Here is a 19,672-nt window from a genome sequence, read left to right as displayed (position 1 = left end):
CACCATTGGGTGTATTCCATCTGCGCCTGGAGTTTTATTTACCTTAATATTATCCAGGTTTTTCCTGATATTCTCTATACATAACCCAGTTAATGGTATGGGCTGGCATGTTCTAGTTTGTTCCAAAGTATTGTCCATTGGTTCCTCTCTTGTGTATACTGAAGAAAAAAAATTGGTTTAGTACCTTAGCCCTCTCCCTGTCACTGTTAACCATGCTACCCTCCATGGAAAGTGCAAAGTTGAAATGTAATAAAAGTTAATCTGAAGTATAAAGTGATATAAAACACAAAGTGTAAATGCAGCAGAACTCTCATGTCATGCAATGATATTTTGCACTGGGCTTGTATCTCTTTCACATACAGAAATGCAGGGAACGCCCCTTGGAGAAGTAAAGCAAAATCTGCCTTTCACTAGGGATCTCGCAGTGCTGGAGGATTATTTTAGAATATCAAACCTAAGAGGCAAGCTTTTGAATATCAGGCCATTGGAGAGGTGCTGGGGCTTATATTTTGGCCAGTAGCTGTAACTAATCCTGCATGTCATGTTTTAGCATTTGCTACTGTTTGTCAGAGAGTGCCAGCCAATTTCTGATAATGTTTTTTTTTTTTAGAGGGAGAAAAAAAAGAGAGGAAAAGTCGCTCCAAAGACACTGGATGGAGGAGAAAAATAGAGGAGAGCAGATCAAGGAACAAGTGAGTGTGAAGGACGAATTAGCAAAAGAAAAAATGTATGAAACGTGGAAGATAGAGAAAGAATAGGTTAAAGGGACACTCAAGTCAAAATAAACTTTTATGATTCAGATAGAGCATGCAGTTTTAAGACACTTTCCAATTGACTTCCATGATCACATTTTTCTCAGTCTTTTTATATTCACACTTTCTGGGGAACAACATCCTACTGAGCATAAATACTGTAACATATAACCAGCCACATCATTTTCTAAGCTAATTCACATCATAGAGGTCAATTGGTTATATAGATATTCAATAAGTTATAGATATTTAAAGTTGTAGTAGAGAGTAAATAAAAGTTATGATCATAAATGTGGTGTTTTGCGGGGGAAACCGCGCAATAATACTCTAAGCATAATTAAAAAGTGCTAGAGTATATTAGTCGGGGGTGGGGTGGAAACATAAGGAGCCAGCCAGGCAGCTTGAGTTTCAATTTAAGGGTTTAAGAGGAAGTACACCCATTAATCTAGAGGTAATATTATATTATCTAAAGTAACTTTAGGTCATCAATTTTGACTATTAAAATACTAGAAAACATAATCCTCTGGGGTTATTAAAGAAGTGTGGTAGTGAATAAGTATTATTATAAGAGAGATGCCTGAATTCAAGCCCAATGGAGTAACTAGGTATGGGTTTTGCTCCATTTGTGTTAGAATAAATAAATTAGAATATCCCAGAGCACCTCAGTCAAAATTTTACTGCCCAGAAACAATCTGTATATCAAACTGTATTGTCATCTGTAAGTAGATTATTGTAAGTTCTACAATAATTAGAAAGAAAAGTCAGAGAGACTCTAGTTAAATACCCTTAGGTCAAAAACACTTCTTAAGTAACTATATGGCTGTACGTAAAACATTAAGCTAGCAGAAGTTAGCTCCCTATCCCGGCCGCTGACAGGGAGACATGAGCTTTAAGAGCTATCTAGATGAAAAATAGTGTTACTTATAGTGGGAATAGCATGTAAGGTTAGTGGGTCATCTCTCATGTTAAACTAAGAACCTAATCTACTTGACATTAGAGATTATATCTGAGACTGAAACTAGTTCCCCCGAAATCAAGAGGCACCTGCATATTAATAACCAAGCAGCAGTGTTCAATACATCTAATAAATACAGGGCTACACATATGGGAATGCTAGGGTCAATAAAGATCAATGGATTTAAACCATTTAAAACATTTATTAAATATGCCCACTTAAGTAAATGGCTATATGGCAACTATGAGCTTAACTATCTTAACAAGTTGATCTCTAATACAAAATACACATAACAACAAAAGTAATATGTTTCATTATAAACTTTTCACAATATATGTGTAGATCGCTCATTATGTTGTAGACGTAACCATATTAGAAGAAAGTCATAGATGGATGTTATACTAGTTCCAGATTATCAAAAAGCAATATAAAACGGTACCCATAGAAACCTAAAAGTTCTATATTAGAATAAAGTTCCCAGGTATGACTATGATAATGTCTTGCATTAAACCTTTTATAAAAGGGTAGAATTATATATCTCTACAGGGTGGTGTCTGGAATTGATTTCTTGAAAATAACGTAGACTCCAGACAGTATATGTGTTAGTTAAGGAGAGTCTGATGCAGTTCCTCAGTTATTAACAGTACTAGCCTGCTTCAAAGTATGTCAGGGACAAAGTAAAGTATGTCACAACAGTCAGTTCCTCAGGATATTCACTAATGATACACCTCCAGGATCCCATATCCTAGCTAATGGATGCACAGAGATAGTGTATTGGCACCAGATAGCTTAGACTTTAGTTATAGTTAAAGACGTGTTTTTAAGGAATATTTTCTTGAGTCTTGGGCTTCGTGTGACATGTGGGATGAGGTCTGTGTAGTGGGGTAGTGATCCCAGCGGTAAGACGATCGGAGATATGCTGTTAGTCAGTCCAGGACAAAAAGTCTTGTTTTCAGCAGATTTTTTAGAAACAGATGTTTGCGGTATATATATACCCATCTCCGCGGGTGGGTCTGAGGGACAGCTCTCCCCTTGATCCACTAAATAAACATTCTGTATACTTGTATTCTTTGTACCTTTATGTATGTCTGAGTGGCCTACTCCAGCATAACATTCGGCTGGCATGGTCCTCGCTAATTGCTCTGTTGCAAGGATCTCTCCCCCATCTGACAGGTTCCTGTTCGGCTCCCCTTGTAAAGCGAAGAGCAATATGTGTTCCTTTGACAAAGTGCTTGTTGAAGATATGGAACAATTCTGTTTCCCAGTTAGTCGTCATCTTCACAACCCCACTGGATAAGGGGAAAAAAATGGCCCCTCATCCACTTTCCCACTGTGTATCTCGCAAGTTTATGTAAATTATTGCCACACAGCTGGCAGACGAGAAAAAGCCTTTAGCCGTCTGCTGGATAAGACTTAAACTGTTACGATATTACTAGGTGTTGCCATAGGTGACAAAAGTGGGCTAAAATTGCAATTTATAAGAAGGTTTAGCAGGAGCTACTATTTAATGCGTCCGCTCTCATGCCCGGCTGGCTCTGCCCCCCCAAAATTTTATTTTATGATTCAGATAGAACATACAATTTTAAACAACTTTCCAATTTATTATATTATCAAATTTGCTTCATTCTTTTGTTATCCATTGCTGAAGGGACAGCATTGCACTACTGGCAGCTAGCTAAACACATCTAGTTAGCCAATCACAAGAGGCAAATGTGTGCAGGCACCAATTAGCAGCAGCTCCCACTAGTGTAGGATATATGCGTATTCATTTTTAACAAGGTATACTAAGAGAACGAAGCACATTTTAAAAAAGAAGTGAATTTAAAAGTGTCTTAAAATTACATGCTCTATCTGAATCATGCAAGTTTAATTTTGACTTTCCTATCCCTTTAAGCAAAGTGAGCCTGGCAGAGGCATTCATGATGGATTGCAGTGGAGACAAGCCGTAGCCTGGGAGACAAGAGAAGACAGAATTGCAGTAGTCAAGGCGGAAATGATAAGGTAGTGGATAAGAATCTTAGTTGTGTCTTGAGTGAGAAAATTATGAATTTTAGAGCTATATATATTTATATATAGTCACCACAATCAGCTGCAAACCAGGATTTTCATCAAAATCAAGTAAAATTTTACTGACGTTTCGGGAATATAAACATTCCCTTCTTCAGAGTTCTAAAGCATTGAATGTTTCTATTCCTGATACGTCAATAAAATTTGACTTGATTTTGATGCCGATTGTGGTGACTATATTATGTGAGCTGAGCTTATCAGGTGGATGACAACAGGAGGGCGGATTCACTATCATACTTAACAAGTTATAAGAGTTTATATTAGGGAAGAGCTAAAACTGGATAAACCTCTTTTTGCAAAGTTAAAGAACATTATGACAAAAATCTTCTGCTAGGTAATTAATGGCCACTTTTGGACCTTGCATGGAGATAATTTGTTATCTAAAGGAGGCTCTATGTAAGCCTATAGATAGGGATACTTTTGGACCCTAAACATATAAAACAAAAAAAAAGAGGTCATATAAAGGAGTATGAAGTAGCCAAGAGATTACCTAGATTGTATGGCCACATTGAATGATGTAACTGGAGCACCAGAACAATATAGAAATAAAGTAACATCTCAATAACGCTTACACTAAATCTTTTCTAAAGGACATTAACAACAGGTCATTATAACTAGAGGGTAGTATTTTAAATTGTGTGCGCTCTCCACTGTGCCTTTAAGAGCTCTTAGTAACTGGAGATTAAACATGTATTTTTATGCTAAGGTTAGGAGCAGTAATAACAGATATAAACCTAAAAGTGTAGTTTAAGTCACCTAAGGTAACAAACAAATCATAAGTGTAAGGAAGAAAATATGACTGGAGCAGCTTAAGGAATAACTCTCCCTGAAAGATAGATGCATGGTTTAAGATTGTTACATTGTTGCTTGATGTAGGGTGGGTTTAAAGCTTACCTTAAATAGAGCAGGAGATAATTTTTCTTCCTCTTTCCTTTGTGGGCTTGCTATTGTTTTCACGCTCCCTCCCAGTTTTATATGATGTTGTTACTTTTTTAGGGCAGTAGAGGGGCAACATGAGTAGAGATTTCCATAAGGTTGTCTAAAGCGGTTGGCGGGGGCATGGTCAGTTGACCTAACTTGTCAAGTCCATAGCAGTAATTTTTCTTCCTAAGGAGGTTGCTTGTGGTACATCTATCAAAGCCTTGGACCTTACTTGGTTTGGAGATCAGTATGACTTTACATCCTAGCTGGTGGTGCCAGGGCTCAATGAATAATGATCGGAGCTCGAAAGGAGCACGGTCAAAGCTAATGGGAGGGGCAAGATGCTACAGGTCAGAGCCTGGAGCGCCCCTCCCCACGAGTCTGCTGACCCGTGGCTCCCAAGGGTGTCTGGACGGAATGGTGGCATAGCGGCAGAGGCTTCCCAAAAGATAGCTACTTGTGCCCTGACCTGCTATGTAGGGATATAATAGTTTGGAACTCAGTTGCTACCTTTCTTAGTAAAAGCCCTATACTATGTTAATAAAAGTTTAGTTCTATGCCGATTATTGGAAATGTTAAATTAATAAATGTGACCATTCCGGTCTTCATCCAATGCTGGTGTCATGTCATTGTTTGTTATGTTAGGTTAAGCTACTGTCTGTAATGAGAGGGTTTAGATCCTTAGAGATATAGTAGTGCTTGACCATAGTCCGCTATCTCAGCCACTGACACTAGAAACCAGGGCAAGCCAGGAGGGAAATCTAGTGTCACCGTAGAGTTCTATACGGGTCAAGGGGGAAAAAAGGGGGGAGAGAGAAAATAATGAGGGTGACCCCATTAGTTTAAGAACAACACAGTAATATATGTAGGCCCCAAATTACAACATATTAAGGCAACAGGAAATTGAGCGCAAGCGTATTGATCATAGCACTAAGATGCAAACTATAATCATATAAAATGATTTAACCATAGATAAATGGAAATTATTATAAAAGCCAGAATCCAAAGAGAGGCATTTAAATCTGATATTAAACCTTTGGAAATAGTCTCTCTTCCAGAACATGCTTGTGACAGCTTATGTATGATATAGTACAACCTGAAGTCTCTTTATCTGTGAGACTGAATCCATGGTAATTCAAGATAATATGGTGGTGTGTAGGTTAGGGTTGGTGAGTCCCAGTATAATTCCAGTATATGGCCTCTCACGCCACTCCAAAATCTTAAAGGTGACAAACCTGAGTAAAGAGTCACTGACTTTTGGTTATGATGAGTTACATGCTGGTGTAAGAAAGATATTGTAGATGAGTGTGGCTCCTTAACGTCAATCGGCTTCGGTGAGAGCATTTTCATCTGATCACTACTGATTACTTGCAAGGGTCCCAGTGTGGCAATATCTCTGCGATTTCGAGGTGGCAGGTCCACAGGATAATAAATCATCTTTTCCAAGAATACAGTCACAGGAATTACAGCTATATCAGGAGGAATATAGAATGTGTCAGACAGCTCTTGCAAGTGTTGTGCATCATTCTTCTCATCCAAGTAGATTTGCTTATGTGGTAATTTGTCATTGATAAGGCAAGATGTTTCTGAACTGGCCGATTTGGTGATATCGGGCAAGGGTGGTGTATCAGCTAATTTAAGATTCCTTATGTTTACTGGGAGTGTCTTATCTTGTTGTCCCAAGTCGTAGCTAGAAGGTACTCTTTCAATTAATGCTAACAGGATGTTTTCTAGCGTCCGGTAATGCCAATCCAAGCGAGAAAGTAAACCTTTGTCCTGCATCATTAATGACCATAGATGTATTACTGTAGCTAATAGAAGTAAGGGGATGATGCCTAGTACAGCTTAAGAAAAGATGTTGTTTCATTCTCCTGCTATGTGATTCAGAAGTAGCTGCAAACCCAGGGTTTCCAAGGGGGGTTGTCGCCTTGTGTGATGTTGCTGCAAAAGACCTTTTCTGTTTGTTTCACGGCTTAATAAAGCAATTATCCAGTCCATATCAGATAAGACAAGAATCAGAAAGAAAAGCTGTAAAGTGTGTCCAATAGTCAGCAGATTTTAGGTGGTTCATCAGTAGCTCCTGAAAATGCATCTTCACAGAGAAGCTATTTGGACACGCCCCCCCCCTCCTAAGGACTTAATGTGTTGAGTAAAATAAAGTTCTAAGTAAAGTGTGACCCGACCCAGAGGCAACGGGCCTGAGGGGTAGAGGTGATGACAGTGTTGTGTAAGTGAGATTTGGGGAATGGGGAGATTGGTAGAGGGAGTAAATAGAAGGAAGTCAGTTTTAGAGAGGTTCAGCCTTAAGTAGTGAGAAGTCATCCAAGATGAGATTTTAGCTAAGCAGCTGGTGGTGACACGAGTGAGAAGGGAGTAGGAAATGTCTGGTGCAGAAAGGTAGATTTGGGTATTATCAGCATAAAGATGATACTGAATCCTACAGTACTTGATTAATTAGTGTCAAACGCTGCAGAGAGGTCTAAAAGGATTAGCATGGAGTAATGACAATTAGACTTGGCAGTAAGCAGGTCATTTGGTGATGGCAGTTTCAGTAGAGTGTTGGGGGCAAAGGCCAGTTTAGGTTTGAGAAGATGGGTAGATGAAAGAAAGTGTGATAAGCATTTATAAACAATCTGCTCAAAAAGTTTAGAGGTGAGGGGAAGAAGAGAGATTTGGCGATAGTTGCAAGGAGATGCTGGATTAAAGTAAAGGTTTTTAAAGAATAGATGTTATTAAAACATGTTTGAGGGATGATGGAAATGTATCAGATTTAAGGGAGAGGTTGAATATATGTGTGAGGATGGGTGTAAGAGTAGGGGAAAGGTAGGACAGCAGTTGTAAAGGGAATATAATCAAGGGAACAGGTAGTAAGATGGAAAGAGGAAATGAGAGCAGTAAATGTGCTATGTTTTGGGGTAGGCTGAGTTTGAAAGTTTGCAGTGATTTGTGAGGTGTCAATATTGAGGAGGTTATTTCATGTTTGAGTCAATTAAGGCTTTTGAAATGTATTGAAAAGTAATGTTACAGATGTGATAAAGGGAGGAGTGGGAGGGGACAGGAGGGTATTAAAAGCGGAGAAAAGACGCTTAGGATTGGGGGACATAGATTAAATAATAAAAGTTAACTAAAATATCAAAGGACAGTAGAAATTGAATTAGCCTTTATATATTTAAATAAACACTTACACTGAGAATCACTGAGAATGTCTCACACACTCCAACGCCGACCGTTAAATAGGGAATTTGTGTGAGTGGAAATTTAGCAGCAAGAAAAACTTCGGAGGCATAGAAATAAATCTGGAAAAACAAAGAGGTTTAGAGCAAACACCTTAATGGAACTTTTGATATGCAACATACAACATTCATTTATTATCCAAACTAATAAGGGAATCAGGCATGGGAGTACCACATATATATTAGGCACTGGAATTTTTTTCGTAATTTGGCATACATGTGCAAATCCATATCTTTTGTGTGTTGCACTTTCACACTAATATATACAGTGCTCAAAAGAACCTATATATTCAGCATTCATCTAGCAAACAAATGCATGTTTTGTGGAATTGTAATATATGGCATCTGCATAGAGAGGAGATACTCAGAGGATAGTTTATAGTAGGTGTCTTACCGCATTGACACCACAAAGCTGTAGAGCGATCGTCAAGGCGATCAGTGTATAGAGCTGCCACCGCAAGGAAGGTTCCCACAGAAGTTCCTGGACACTCAGATTTCGCTTACTTTTACGGGCAGCTTGTTCCTTTAGCATCTCATCAATTTGTGACTGGTGATCTCTGTCCCCCCACAGTGTTTTTAGGGCTAGGAAAAAAAGAGCACACATAATGTTACTGGTATACAAGTCTCTAATTTCCACTGATTTTGAACTCTCTAGATAGTATGCCCAGTCAATCCTTTTATCCCATTCTTGGTCAGATTACCATGTAGGTGGGTTAGCATGTATATTATAAGTTAAAAGTAAGAGTTAGTCACAAGCAAAAGGCTGATGCGCACTAAGTTCAGGACTTTGATATTGCTTCCACGTTATAGACTTCAATGGAGCACGCCTTTCAAAGAAAACCCTAACACTTATCGCACACGTGCTAATCCTACATCTCTTTAGATCTAATGCACTAAAGCATGAAAAAAATAAAAATAAATATATATATATATATTTATATATGTACCCACACACACACACACACATATATATATATATATATATATATATATATATATATATATATATATATATATATATATATATATATATATATATATATATATATATATATTTATATATATATATACATACACACATCTATTTAAAAATACAAAGAACATTTTCCTTTTAGTGAAGAACATTGTAATGTAAAATTATTATTTTTTTAACACAGTAAAACACATTTAAAATATATTACAAAGGAATAAAAATGATATTTCATGTTTAAAGGTTAAAATTAAGAAACCACTGCAAAATGATGCAAAATGATCAGTTTTTCTGTTTTTACGATTGACATATTTGTTTGAGTAAAATAAATATTTTTGTTTTATTCTATAAACTACAGAGAAGATTTCTTTGTTGATGGCTTGTGACCATCCATCTACCTCTTGATCACATTCAAGAGGTTTTCAATTGGGTTCATGTCTGGATATTGGGCTGGTCATGACAGTGTCCTGAGGTTAGATGTCTTCTAGGAGCTACTACTCAAAGGAATAAGAATTGTGTTTTGAGAATTTTTAAGGCAGTAAGAAAGGACAGTGAGTTAGATGGGATTGTTTATATAGGAACAAATGATCTGTCTAGTAATTATTTTCCTGCTGTTCAGAAAGAGTTTTGTGACCTAGGCAATCATTTAAAGCATGTGGCATCAACTGTATTTTCTAATTTGCAGTTATTTTACCTGTGTTATGCCAGGAAGCAGGAAAAATGGAGCTGATAATAACATTTAATTCTTGGTTAAATAAGTGGTGCAGGGAAAGAGGATTTGGTTTTATTGGCTATTATAGCTCGGTTAGGCAAGGTTATTTAAGAGAGGTGGCTTGCATTTGGATGCTGAAGGAACAGAGTATATGGGAGAGGAGTTCCAACACTTTATTAGAAGTCATTTAAACTGGTAAAAGGGATAGCATTAAAATATACAACTGCCCCTCCCCCCAGCATGCCAAAACTATTAGCCCAAGTTACAGTTCTAGAAATTCTAGTAGAAATGTTATTCGTGCCATGAGCACAAATGCTCACATCTTAGGAAATAAATTACCTGAACTCACTTCAATAATGACTAGGGACAACTTGTATTTAGTAGCTATAACAGAATCATGGTACAATGATTATCATGACTGGGACATAGACATATCTGGATACAAGTTATTTAAAAAGAGTAGGAAAGAAAGGTGGAGTTTCTCTGTATGTAAAAGAAGAATATAAAGGTTACTGAAATTGTAGAAACTAATGATGAAGTGAAAGGTATTTGGATGAGTGTGGAAACTGGGAGATAAAAATGTGTTTAGAATAGAGGTTGTATATAGGCATCCAATGCAGGATGAAAGACTGGACACTATTATTAGAGGAAATAACCAAATTACCATGAAGGGTAAGGCTATAGTAATGGGGTAATTTTCCAGATATAGACTGGAAGATTTGCTCTGCTAGATCAGCTAGAAGCAGGCATATTCTTGAATCACTTGATCAATTAGTTAAAGAGACATTAAACCCAACATTTTTCTTTCATGATTCAGATAAAGAATAATCTAAAGCTAAACTAAAGCGGCACCTCTATACTCACAGTCGTTGCTGGAGTAAACTCACCACCTCCTGTAAAACCGAAATGCGTTGTTAAGGTGTCAGGACCTCCTTCGTTCACTCCGTTATGAACTCTGAGAGCTACGGAGGGCGCCGCTGCTGATAACGATACAGCCGGAAGAAGGATACACTCGGTCATCACGTGACCGCATCAGAGATTCAGTGCGACACAAATTGCAAAAGCGTGTGAAAAAACCCTGCGCTAACCTCTTACACACCAAACACACTGATCTTAAAACAGAAGCTAATATAATATAGCATGCAGTGCTAATCAAGTAAAAATACACATTGTTTTTATAACATATAAGCCCCTTAGACTCAGCCATGACCCTGACAGCCTCAGTCCCAGAAACAGTATTGTGAAATAAAATACATTGTTCCTTACACCAGTGCCCCGCATAAAATGCCCTAAATAAATCCCCACAATGAAGAGATTTACATTGAAAGTCCCCAGGCTCCAGTTTTACTTTGAAGTTGAAAAGAGGTATTAACCCTTTATGTGCTTGAGTACTCTTACCAAAGAAGGAAATAAGCTTTGGGGCATATTAGCAGGGTAAGTGGTGTACTGGGGAGTGGCCTAAAGAATGGAAGGATAAGGAATGGGTAAGGAACCTGGTACTATTGGAATTGTTTCCCATTGTTGAACTTTGGGGTAATATGCTAGCTAACAAAAGGATAATATGTTCTTTGGATAATAAAGGAGTGGTAGACGTGATCAACAATTTATATGTTATTTTGTACTTCCATATTCCAGGTTATAGAAATACATTGGCCGACACCCTATCGCGCTTTAAGTGGGATAGGTTTAGGATGTTAGCACCCAATGCTAGACAGGAAGGTTAATGTTGCCCTATGTAATTTTGAAAGATTGGCAACGGATAGACAGAATCAATGATTATTGGAGAAATCTCTTGCACCAAGAACTTAGGTAGCATATGAAAAATATTGGAAACAATGGTGTGATTTTAAATCAGATAGTGAATCGGGTGAGGAAGGTAAATTTTTGGAGTGGCTGTTACACATAAAGAAACTGGAAGTGAAAAAAGGGAAAATAGATTGGACGAAAAGGTTCATAGTTAGGAAAATTGCAAATGCATGGGGAGTAGGCGAAGAAAGGAGTTTTAATAAAAGGGAACCCATAACAGAGGATAAGTTGGAAAGGATGTAGGTGGCATTACAGGAGGTTTGTTTTAACCAGGATGAGGCGTTTACATTGCATGGGCAATGCGGATAGGGGAATAGGTACCTAAAAGTAAGAGAGATGGAAAAGGAGGGTTGGAGGAAAAGGTTGTGAGAATAAGGGATGATTCCAACAATGAATGTGGAATCCAGCACAAAAAAACAACCAGGAGAACCGCCGAGAGCTACTACCTTGTTCTCAAAACATGAAGCATAAAAAAACAGAGGAGATTCTCCAATGATGCAAATCTCTTTATTATGTTCAAATATCCAGGACAAAAAATAACCATGATGAATACGTATTTGTCTGACGAATACGTATTTGTCTGACGAATACGTATTTGTCACAAGACAAATGTACATATCTACAATTTGCTGTCATTTGTCAGTTGTGACAACTCTATTTTAATAAAACTACTATGGGATTGTTACTTGTGTGTAAGGGTTAGGGAGTCATATAAATATATTGCATTTCAGACCATATTGTATTTTAGAGCACACAAAAGAATGTGTTACCTGTCACACAGCCTTCCTTGTCATTCTTCTCCATTAAAAGGTAAGGTGGAGACTCTGGGAAAAATGGCAAAGTGACCAGCTGAACTAGTGACCAGACCCCACTCATAGCAAGTAGCAAGGGCCACTGGGATTCAGCACCCAGGACCTCTCTGTAAGTAAAGAGTCAAATCTGTCATATTATAAAAGATCATGGCTGTTCTTAGACTGTCTTGATATGTGACAAAACCACCTTTATGTGACACTGATTACGGAAAACTATGTCATAATCTCGAGGATACATACCTGAGCCCAAATATCTGCCCAAAAAGCTTCCCTGCTGTCACGAAGATGGAGATAGTAGTATTGGTGAAACCACGCAGATTTTTAGGTGCAATTTCTGCAGCTTGCTGAGGATGTAGATTGAGTCCAATCCCTGCCAAAAAGAGAGTTAAACATTTCACAAATCAGATATAGAACTTAGCAACTGATGGCTACAGACTAGTATTAGGTACACAAACCATAAAATCAGTACCTGCATTGATGCCGTAAAGAATCCGGCTAATTAGGATCATCTCAAAAGATTTAGCAAACTTGCTGCAGCTAATCAGCATTGCTGCCACTAATGGAATCAAGTTGCTGTAAAGTTGGCTTCTCTTTCTGCAACAGAGCCAGAAATCGATTTATTTTATTGATGAAGAATGCAGCTTATGTTAAATTCACTAGCTATACCAACCGAGGATTTCAGTCCCACATAGGTACAAGCTGGGAGTTTCCTCAACTCCATGGTATATCACTAAAACAGAATAAAGCAGCAACTTAATATGGATTCCTCTTCCTTTATTCACATCCCAAACATAAATGTGCTTGGGATTTAAATAAAGGAAATGAATCCATATTATCGCTTTATTTTGTTTGGCGAGGAAAAAATTCACATACACACACACACACACACATATGTATGGCTGCCACCTTTTATAGAAAACAGGACGTGCTAATTAGCATAAATTAGGAACTAAAGATTCTAAGACTGATTTTAAATTTGTATTTGATTATATTCCAATACACTGTAAAAAAGTTTTACCATGATAGCATCTTTATTTCTATATTTAAACTTTATTTTCTCATTTGACAGGAACTTTAGAAATACTGGCCATGTTGGTAAAATAACACACACAGGGCAGGAGAAGTGTACTCACTCGTGTTTCAAAGTGCAGTCCACCTCCATGTTCTGTATATGTCTAGTAGAAATACATATATCTGTGACACCCTTCTGTGCATAGCTCACAACAAAACAAGGTGCTAGAACGGCTGTTTCCAAATAACATCCTTTATTGTGTTTAAAAATATAAGGTTAACCAACGAGGGCTAAATACAACATCCATACAAAAAGGGATATTAAAAACAGTGTAGAGTGACACACATCCCCTCACACAGGACGCGTTTCGGGTTGCCCTGTACTCAGACCCTTCTGTGCATCTCATTGTGTTTGGTTGGAAGGTAGCATAAATGACTGAAGGTTAGGGACCCAGGTAATAAGAGGCCTTGACATCGCTCTGAGCCTATCACCTTTTGCCAAATGCTGCAATTAACTTCATTTTATTCTTCTAGCTGTGTGCATCTTAGTGAGGGAAATATTATGAGACATTAGTATACATGCCCCAAATGCCTACTATTTCAACCAATCTAACCATAGTCTCAGTCTTTGTTAGCCACCTATTTAAAGTCAGCTTGTACTAGTGTTCTAGTAATAATTCTATGTTTGTCCATCATTTGTACTTAAAGGGACACTTAACCCAATTTTTTTCTTTTGTGATTTAGATAGAGCATGCAATTTTAAGCAACTTTCTAATTTACTCCTATTATCAATTTTTCTTTGTTCTCTTGCTATCTTTATTTGAAAAAGAAGGCATCTAAACTAAAGAGCCAGTCAATTTGTAGTTCAGAACCATGGACAGCAATTGTTTATTGGTGCTGTCCAATCAGCAAGGACAACCCAGGTTGTTCACCAAAAATGGGCCGGCATCTAAACTTACATTCTTCCTTTTCAAATAAAAATACCAAGAGAATGAAGAAATTTTGATAATAGGAGTAAATTAGAAAGTTGCCTAAAATTGCATGCTCTATCTGAATCACAAAAGAAAAAATTTGGGTTTCAGTCCCTTTAATTACATTGTGCACTTACTTCCCATATATCGAAGAGAAATAACCAGATCCTGCAGTTCCCACAATTCCTCCTATACAGTAACCTGACACAATACATGACCACAGTATCCTCAGAGCACTGTCACTGATAGGATTGTTATAACGATGTATCCATGTGCTGTTGATGAAGTTCTTTATAAACTGAAAAAAAGAGCAGAGACAGCATTTTTTAGATGGGTTAAGGGTGTTTTGTACAACTTAGATTGTTTATTTTAAACAGCATTTCAGCTCCAGGCCTTCATTACTCTTCATTTCTTCAACAAAGTATATCTAAAGAATGAATCAAATTAGATAATATAAGTAAATTGGAAGGTTGTTTAAAATCGTATTCTCTACCTGAATCATTTAAGTTTCATGTCCCTTTAAGTAAACAATATTTTTGGGTCAGACATATTTTGCTTATGACTTGGTAAACACACCAACACGTAGGAAAACAGATAGGAAAGTCAAAAACTTGCATGATTCAGCAGGTAATTTTAAGACACTTTTAAATTCACTTTTTCAAATTTACTTTGTTTTTGGTGTCCTTTGTTTAAAAAGAATATGTGCATATTCTACACTATTAGTAGCTAGCTGGTGATTGGTGGTTACACACATTTGCCACGTTTCATTGGTTCATCAGTGCATTTCTCCTCTGGAGCTGACTTTATATGTTTCATCCCTTTGGAAGGGTTAACCAGACACTAGAGACACACTTCTTTCTATCCAGTAAATCTAGTTAAACCTATCGAAACAGACAAACTACAAACATTTACATAAGCAGTGTTCTCCACAGAATTAAGCAGGTGGCATTACAAAGTAGCTGGGTGGGGGCAGTGTAATACCTTGTAAAATTATATCATTATCTGCTTTCCAAGGCACAAATTAATTGCATAATTTAACAAATGTATTTAATAATAATCTAATCAATAAAAACATTGAAAAAAAATGAATATTAGCTAATGTTAGCTCAATATTGTCTTATATTTTAGCTGCGTGGTCAGAAAAATTAGCTGGGTGGTGCACCTATTAAAAAAGGTTCACGATCACAGGAGAACACTGCATAAACTATTTTGCAAGAGTGTTTCCTAAGTGTTGTGGCTATTGTTTTTCCAATAGCAGTTCACCTTTGATTGCAAGATATCGTGTACTGAGCACCTCATGCTGTAGGAACACCCACTAAATAAATGCTAGAAAATATAGGTGCAAGGATGCTTAATGAATTTTGAGCATGACCTTGCCTTTACAACGAGGCCCCTTGGCAACCTCATAGACGTCTATGAATCTTGCCCTTTGAATTGGAAACAAGAGCGGAACTATCATTTGTGCAGCAGTTGCATTGGCACCAGGGCCTATATGCTATGGGGGCCCATAGCAGCGAGTCTGTACATAGGCATGTGCAGAATGTGTACAATTCTAATATATGGTGGCCTTTTATTAGTGCAGGTTACAGATCCCTCTCATCTATTCATTTATCGCTCCATCTATTCTCAAAATCATTATACAGAGCAGCATGTATATTATAATTATTGCTCACTACCGAGTTACCTTGGGGGGGGGGGCAAACAAAATTCTGTGAAACAGATTCCTTGTGAAAAATCCTACATCGTAAACTTCATCCCATGCTCATGCAGTTAATAAGAAGATTATAGTGCCTCATCCAGAAACAGAAAGTGTGAACCTGCAGAGATGCAAACCAATAGGCATAGACAATTATTTACACAGTATTGTCTAAGCTGCTCTGAATGCTGGAATGATAGGCAGCAGAAGGATTTGCAGGTGATCCACTCCGCTCCTCTGTAAGATCGGCCTGCTCTGAGCAGGAAGGGTCTGGGTGCTTGGACTCTCAGACAGAGGGCTGTGGGCAGGGCTCACACATGTCTTGTGAATGGGGTTGCCACCCAGCCAGTATTTTTAAGGTTTAGGTCAAACATGAAAATGAAGATTAAGTATAAAAATAAATATGCTATAATGGTCAAACTTCTTCTAAGTGTTCTGGAATAGAATTATAAGCAAATGATTGTTTAAAATCAGTCCTAGCAGCTTTAGTTCCTGTTTTATGTTGAATACTCATTTATGTAAAATTATGTTAATGAGCATGGACAGTATTTTTCTCAAGAAAAGGGGATAACCCTACTTGTGAACATCACTCTGAACTTCCAACTTCCACAGTCACCATCCGCATTTAATTTTTTTTCCTTAGGTACAGACCGGTGTACGCCCATGTGTCTGCATGCACTGGAAGCACTGCCTACTTAAATTTTGTCTGTAATATAATATAAATGAGAGGGCGCTAAAGCAAGAATAAATACCACACTTAATCTCTAATAAAAATTATATAAATTTAACCTCTTAAAGACATATGACGGATTTTTTCCGTCATAAAACAATTGAGCAAACTGAAAGCTGTGTCCTTAAAGGGTTAATAAAAATGATTCTAAACATATATAAAAAAACAGGATAATATATCGCTAACAATAGAATTAAAGGGACGTCTCCCTATGTCAAAAAGATGTGCAAGTAGTAAGATCCGAGTATATAGCTAAAATACCACCAATATAATTTGCAAAAAATTAAAAATGCATTTGATCATCCATACAAAAAAGGAACATAGGATAGAGTCAGATAAATATGTGCAACTGACAAGAGGCAATATTGTTAGTCCGCAAATGTTCAAAGACCAACAGATGGTTGTGATCCAAAATAATTGAAAATGTTGCAGAATTGATATTCGTAACTTTGTTGCAGTTCAAGAATAAATAAGTGCCTTATGTTAAAAAACGGTGTTCCACCTTGTATATACAAATTACGTTGATGCTTGTGTGGTAATACAAGAAAGTCTTTATGAATTGGCCATTAATTGTATGAGAAGAAACGCTCCAGGGCGTCTTACCGTTTGCTTCTGTCAGCTCGAATCAAGCCGCTCAGCTTGTTTTGGTGGCGGTTCACCCGCAGTGATCAAATGGAGTTCAGAGCTCCAAGGTAAACTCCCACATGGATTTGTCCGCCTCACAACAAGCCGCTCTGACCACACTGATGGCGGTTCCTCTCGGTGGGTAAACACGGTTAAGAGCTTTGGTAGTCCGTGTCACTGGCTGGATCAGTAGTTGCTGAGATTAACACCTCACCTTGGGACTGTCAGTAACAGCGGCTCCCGGACCAAATCAGAGTTCTAGCAGCATCAGAGATTGAGGATGTAAGTGTATCCCGCACTTAGCGTGTATCACGCGCGGGGTAAGGAACTAGGTACCAAGTATTAGTTGCTCTAAGCAGGACAAGCAACTCTCCTTCTTTTACAAGTTTCACCCAGCTATGGGCTTTTTCGTGAATGTGCTTCATCAGAGGATAATGATTCTATGGACATGGAGGTTTAAGTAGGTTGTAGTAACCAATCGCCACAGCAGGATATCTTAACCAATAATGATGTGCACTGTCAAGTACAGCTGTGTACTACTTAAGCCTCCATGTCCGTAGAATCATTAGCCTCCAATGAAGCGCATGTGCACATGCGCGAAACCCGTTGGGTGTCTTGACTGTCAACCTTATACTTGTTTGGCACGGCCAAATAAACTGAGCTAAATCTAGCTTTTTGCTTCTGTTTTGCTCCTTGTTCTTTGGATATTTCTGCTGATCGAGCGATTAGGAATAATGCTATTGCAAATCAGAAGACTTTAGCCCTGTCCGAGGTTGATTGGTGCTGCCTGCTTCTAGCCATCGCCTACCCCAGGATCTGGAGCCTATCGTAGGCATGGTACATACAGACGTCAGAGAAGGTCCCGGAGTCAACAAGGAGGGTGATACGCCCATTGAGACAAAGGATCCCGACCCTTTACTGTGGACATTTCCTACTCGCCAGACCAGGATCGCATACAGAAGTTGTCCAAAACAGTATCCTACACCAGTCATAACAGATGAACAGAGGGGGAGTTTAAATGATTGGCTATCCTTACTAGCTAACTGAATAGCAGATATACATGCAACCATTACGGATTGTCTGTACCCAGCCTAAGGAATAAGATAAGTACTGTTAATTGCCAACTTTAGGATTGGGACTCTGCTTTAACACCTAAGACTAATTCTCACCTTTTTGCTGTATAAAAAGTCCTATATTGACTTGATACTAATCTAACTTTGAACTTTCACAACAAGGACACTTTAGCAATTACTAACACAATTTGTTTGTGTATACTACTAATGTGGTGATATTTTGCTAGCAGAGGTATATAACCTAATATACAGTACATAATACAAGTGTAATACACAGCACATCCCACCTAAGTACCAACCTCACAGGTACCAGCTATATAATGTGCCCTGCACAGAGCTAGCAGAGTGTACCTAAATATACTTTTCAACAAATACCAAGAGAACAAAGTAAATGTTAAATAACTAAAATTGCAAACTTTATATAATCAATTTCAATTTAATTTTGACTTTCATGTCCATTTAAACATTGAAAAAAACAGTGTCAACAACAAAGATACGACAATAAATTCCATTCAAAACAAAAAACAATGCTGTAAAAAATTATCTTATTGATTGGCATAATAGTGTCCATTTGTCCCCCATGCAAGGTATACGGGGCAATTTTGTATCACATACAATATGGGTAATTGCACAGAAACCATTTAGAATAAATTAGAATTTGGAAACCCCATGTGACCATAGGACCCTATTTATATTAAACAGCTTTTAAAGAAACAAAGCTTTAGCTTGATATATAGTTGCACATCCTACAGTAAAGTAAAAAAACAAACAAACAAAAAAAAACTTTCATGGTTTGGATAGAGATTTAAATTTTAAGCAACTTTCCAATTTACTGTTATTAATTTTGCTTATTTCTCTTGAAATCCTTTGTTAATGAGTAATCCTGGGTGATCTCAGGAGCATGTACATTTCTAGCCATCTGGCAGCAGTTCTTGAAACATTGTTCGTAGCAGTGTCATGCATAGTTGCAAACATTGCTGCCAAACTGCTTAAGACATGCACATTCCTAAGCATTTATCAGCCTGCCTAGCTATGATAAATTATATATATATATATACTTTGCAATATACTTTCATTATTGATTTTGTCCCCTTTTCCTGCAATTCCATTCTGAAATTGTGAGCAATGCATTTCAGTTCCTGATAGAAATGAAAGTGCAGTACACTGTTCTGTTCCACACAGCCATTGGCTGCACTCTCTAGTGACTTATTTATAACTGTCCCTAATTGGCTACAGCAGAGAAGGTAACCTAAGTTACAATATGGCAGTGCCCATTGTTTTATAAACACTAAAACTTTACACTTATTTTGTCAATATTTAACAGCTAATGAAATACATC

The 19,672-nt window shown here is 37.6% G+C and overlaps 1 protein-coding gene across 1 annotated transcript in view; it reads right to left on the bottom strand.

Moving 5' to 3' along the window:
• LOC128646981 (solute carrier family 2, facilitated glucose transporter member 5) overlaps positions 1-19,672 on the bottom strand; it is a 93,174-nt gene that overhangs the window by 15,211 nt on the left and 58,291 nt on the right. Inside the window, exons 3-8 of the mRNA XM_053699793.1 lie at positions 14,348-14,508; positions 12,698-12,822; positions 12,469-12,598; positions 12,187-12,335; positions 8,323-8,510; positions 7,881-7,991 (exon numbers count right to left, since the gene is read on the bottom strand). Of these exons, the coding sequence (XP_053555768.1) occupies positions 7,881-7,991; positions 8,323-8,510; positions 12,187-12,335; positions 12,469-12,598; positions 12,698-12,822; positions 14,348-14,508 (864 nt within the window). The remainder of the gene's footprint in view (positions 1-7,880; positions 7,992-8,322; positions 8,511-12,186; positions 12,336-12,468; positions 12,599-12,697; positions 12,823-14,347; positions 14,509-19,672) is intronic.

The sequence above is a fragment of the Bombina bombina genome, chromosome 2, assembly GCF_027579735.1.
Source record: "Bombina bombina isolate aBomBom1 chromosome 2, aBomBom1.pri, whole genome shotgun sequence".
Lineage (NCBI taxonomy): Eukaryota > Metazoa > Chordata > Amphibia > Anura > Bombinatoridae > Bombina > Bombina bombina.
The sequence above is the reverse complement of the archived record's forward strand: the minus strand, read 5'-3'. Positions and strand labels throughout refer to the sequence as shown.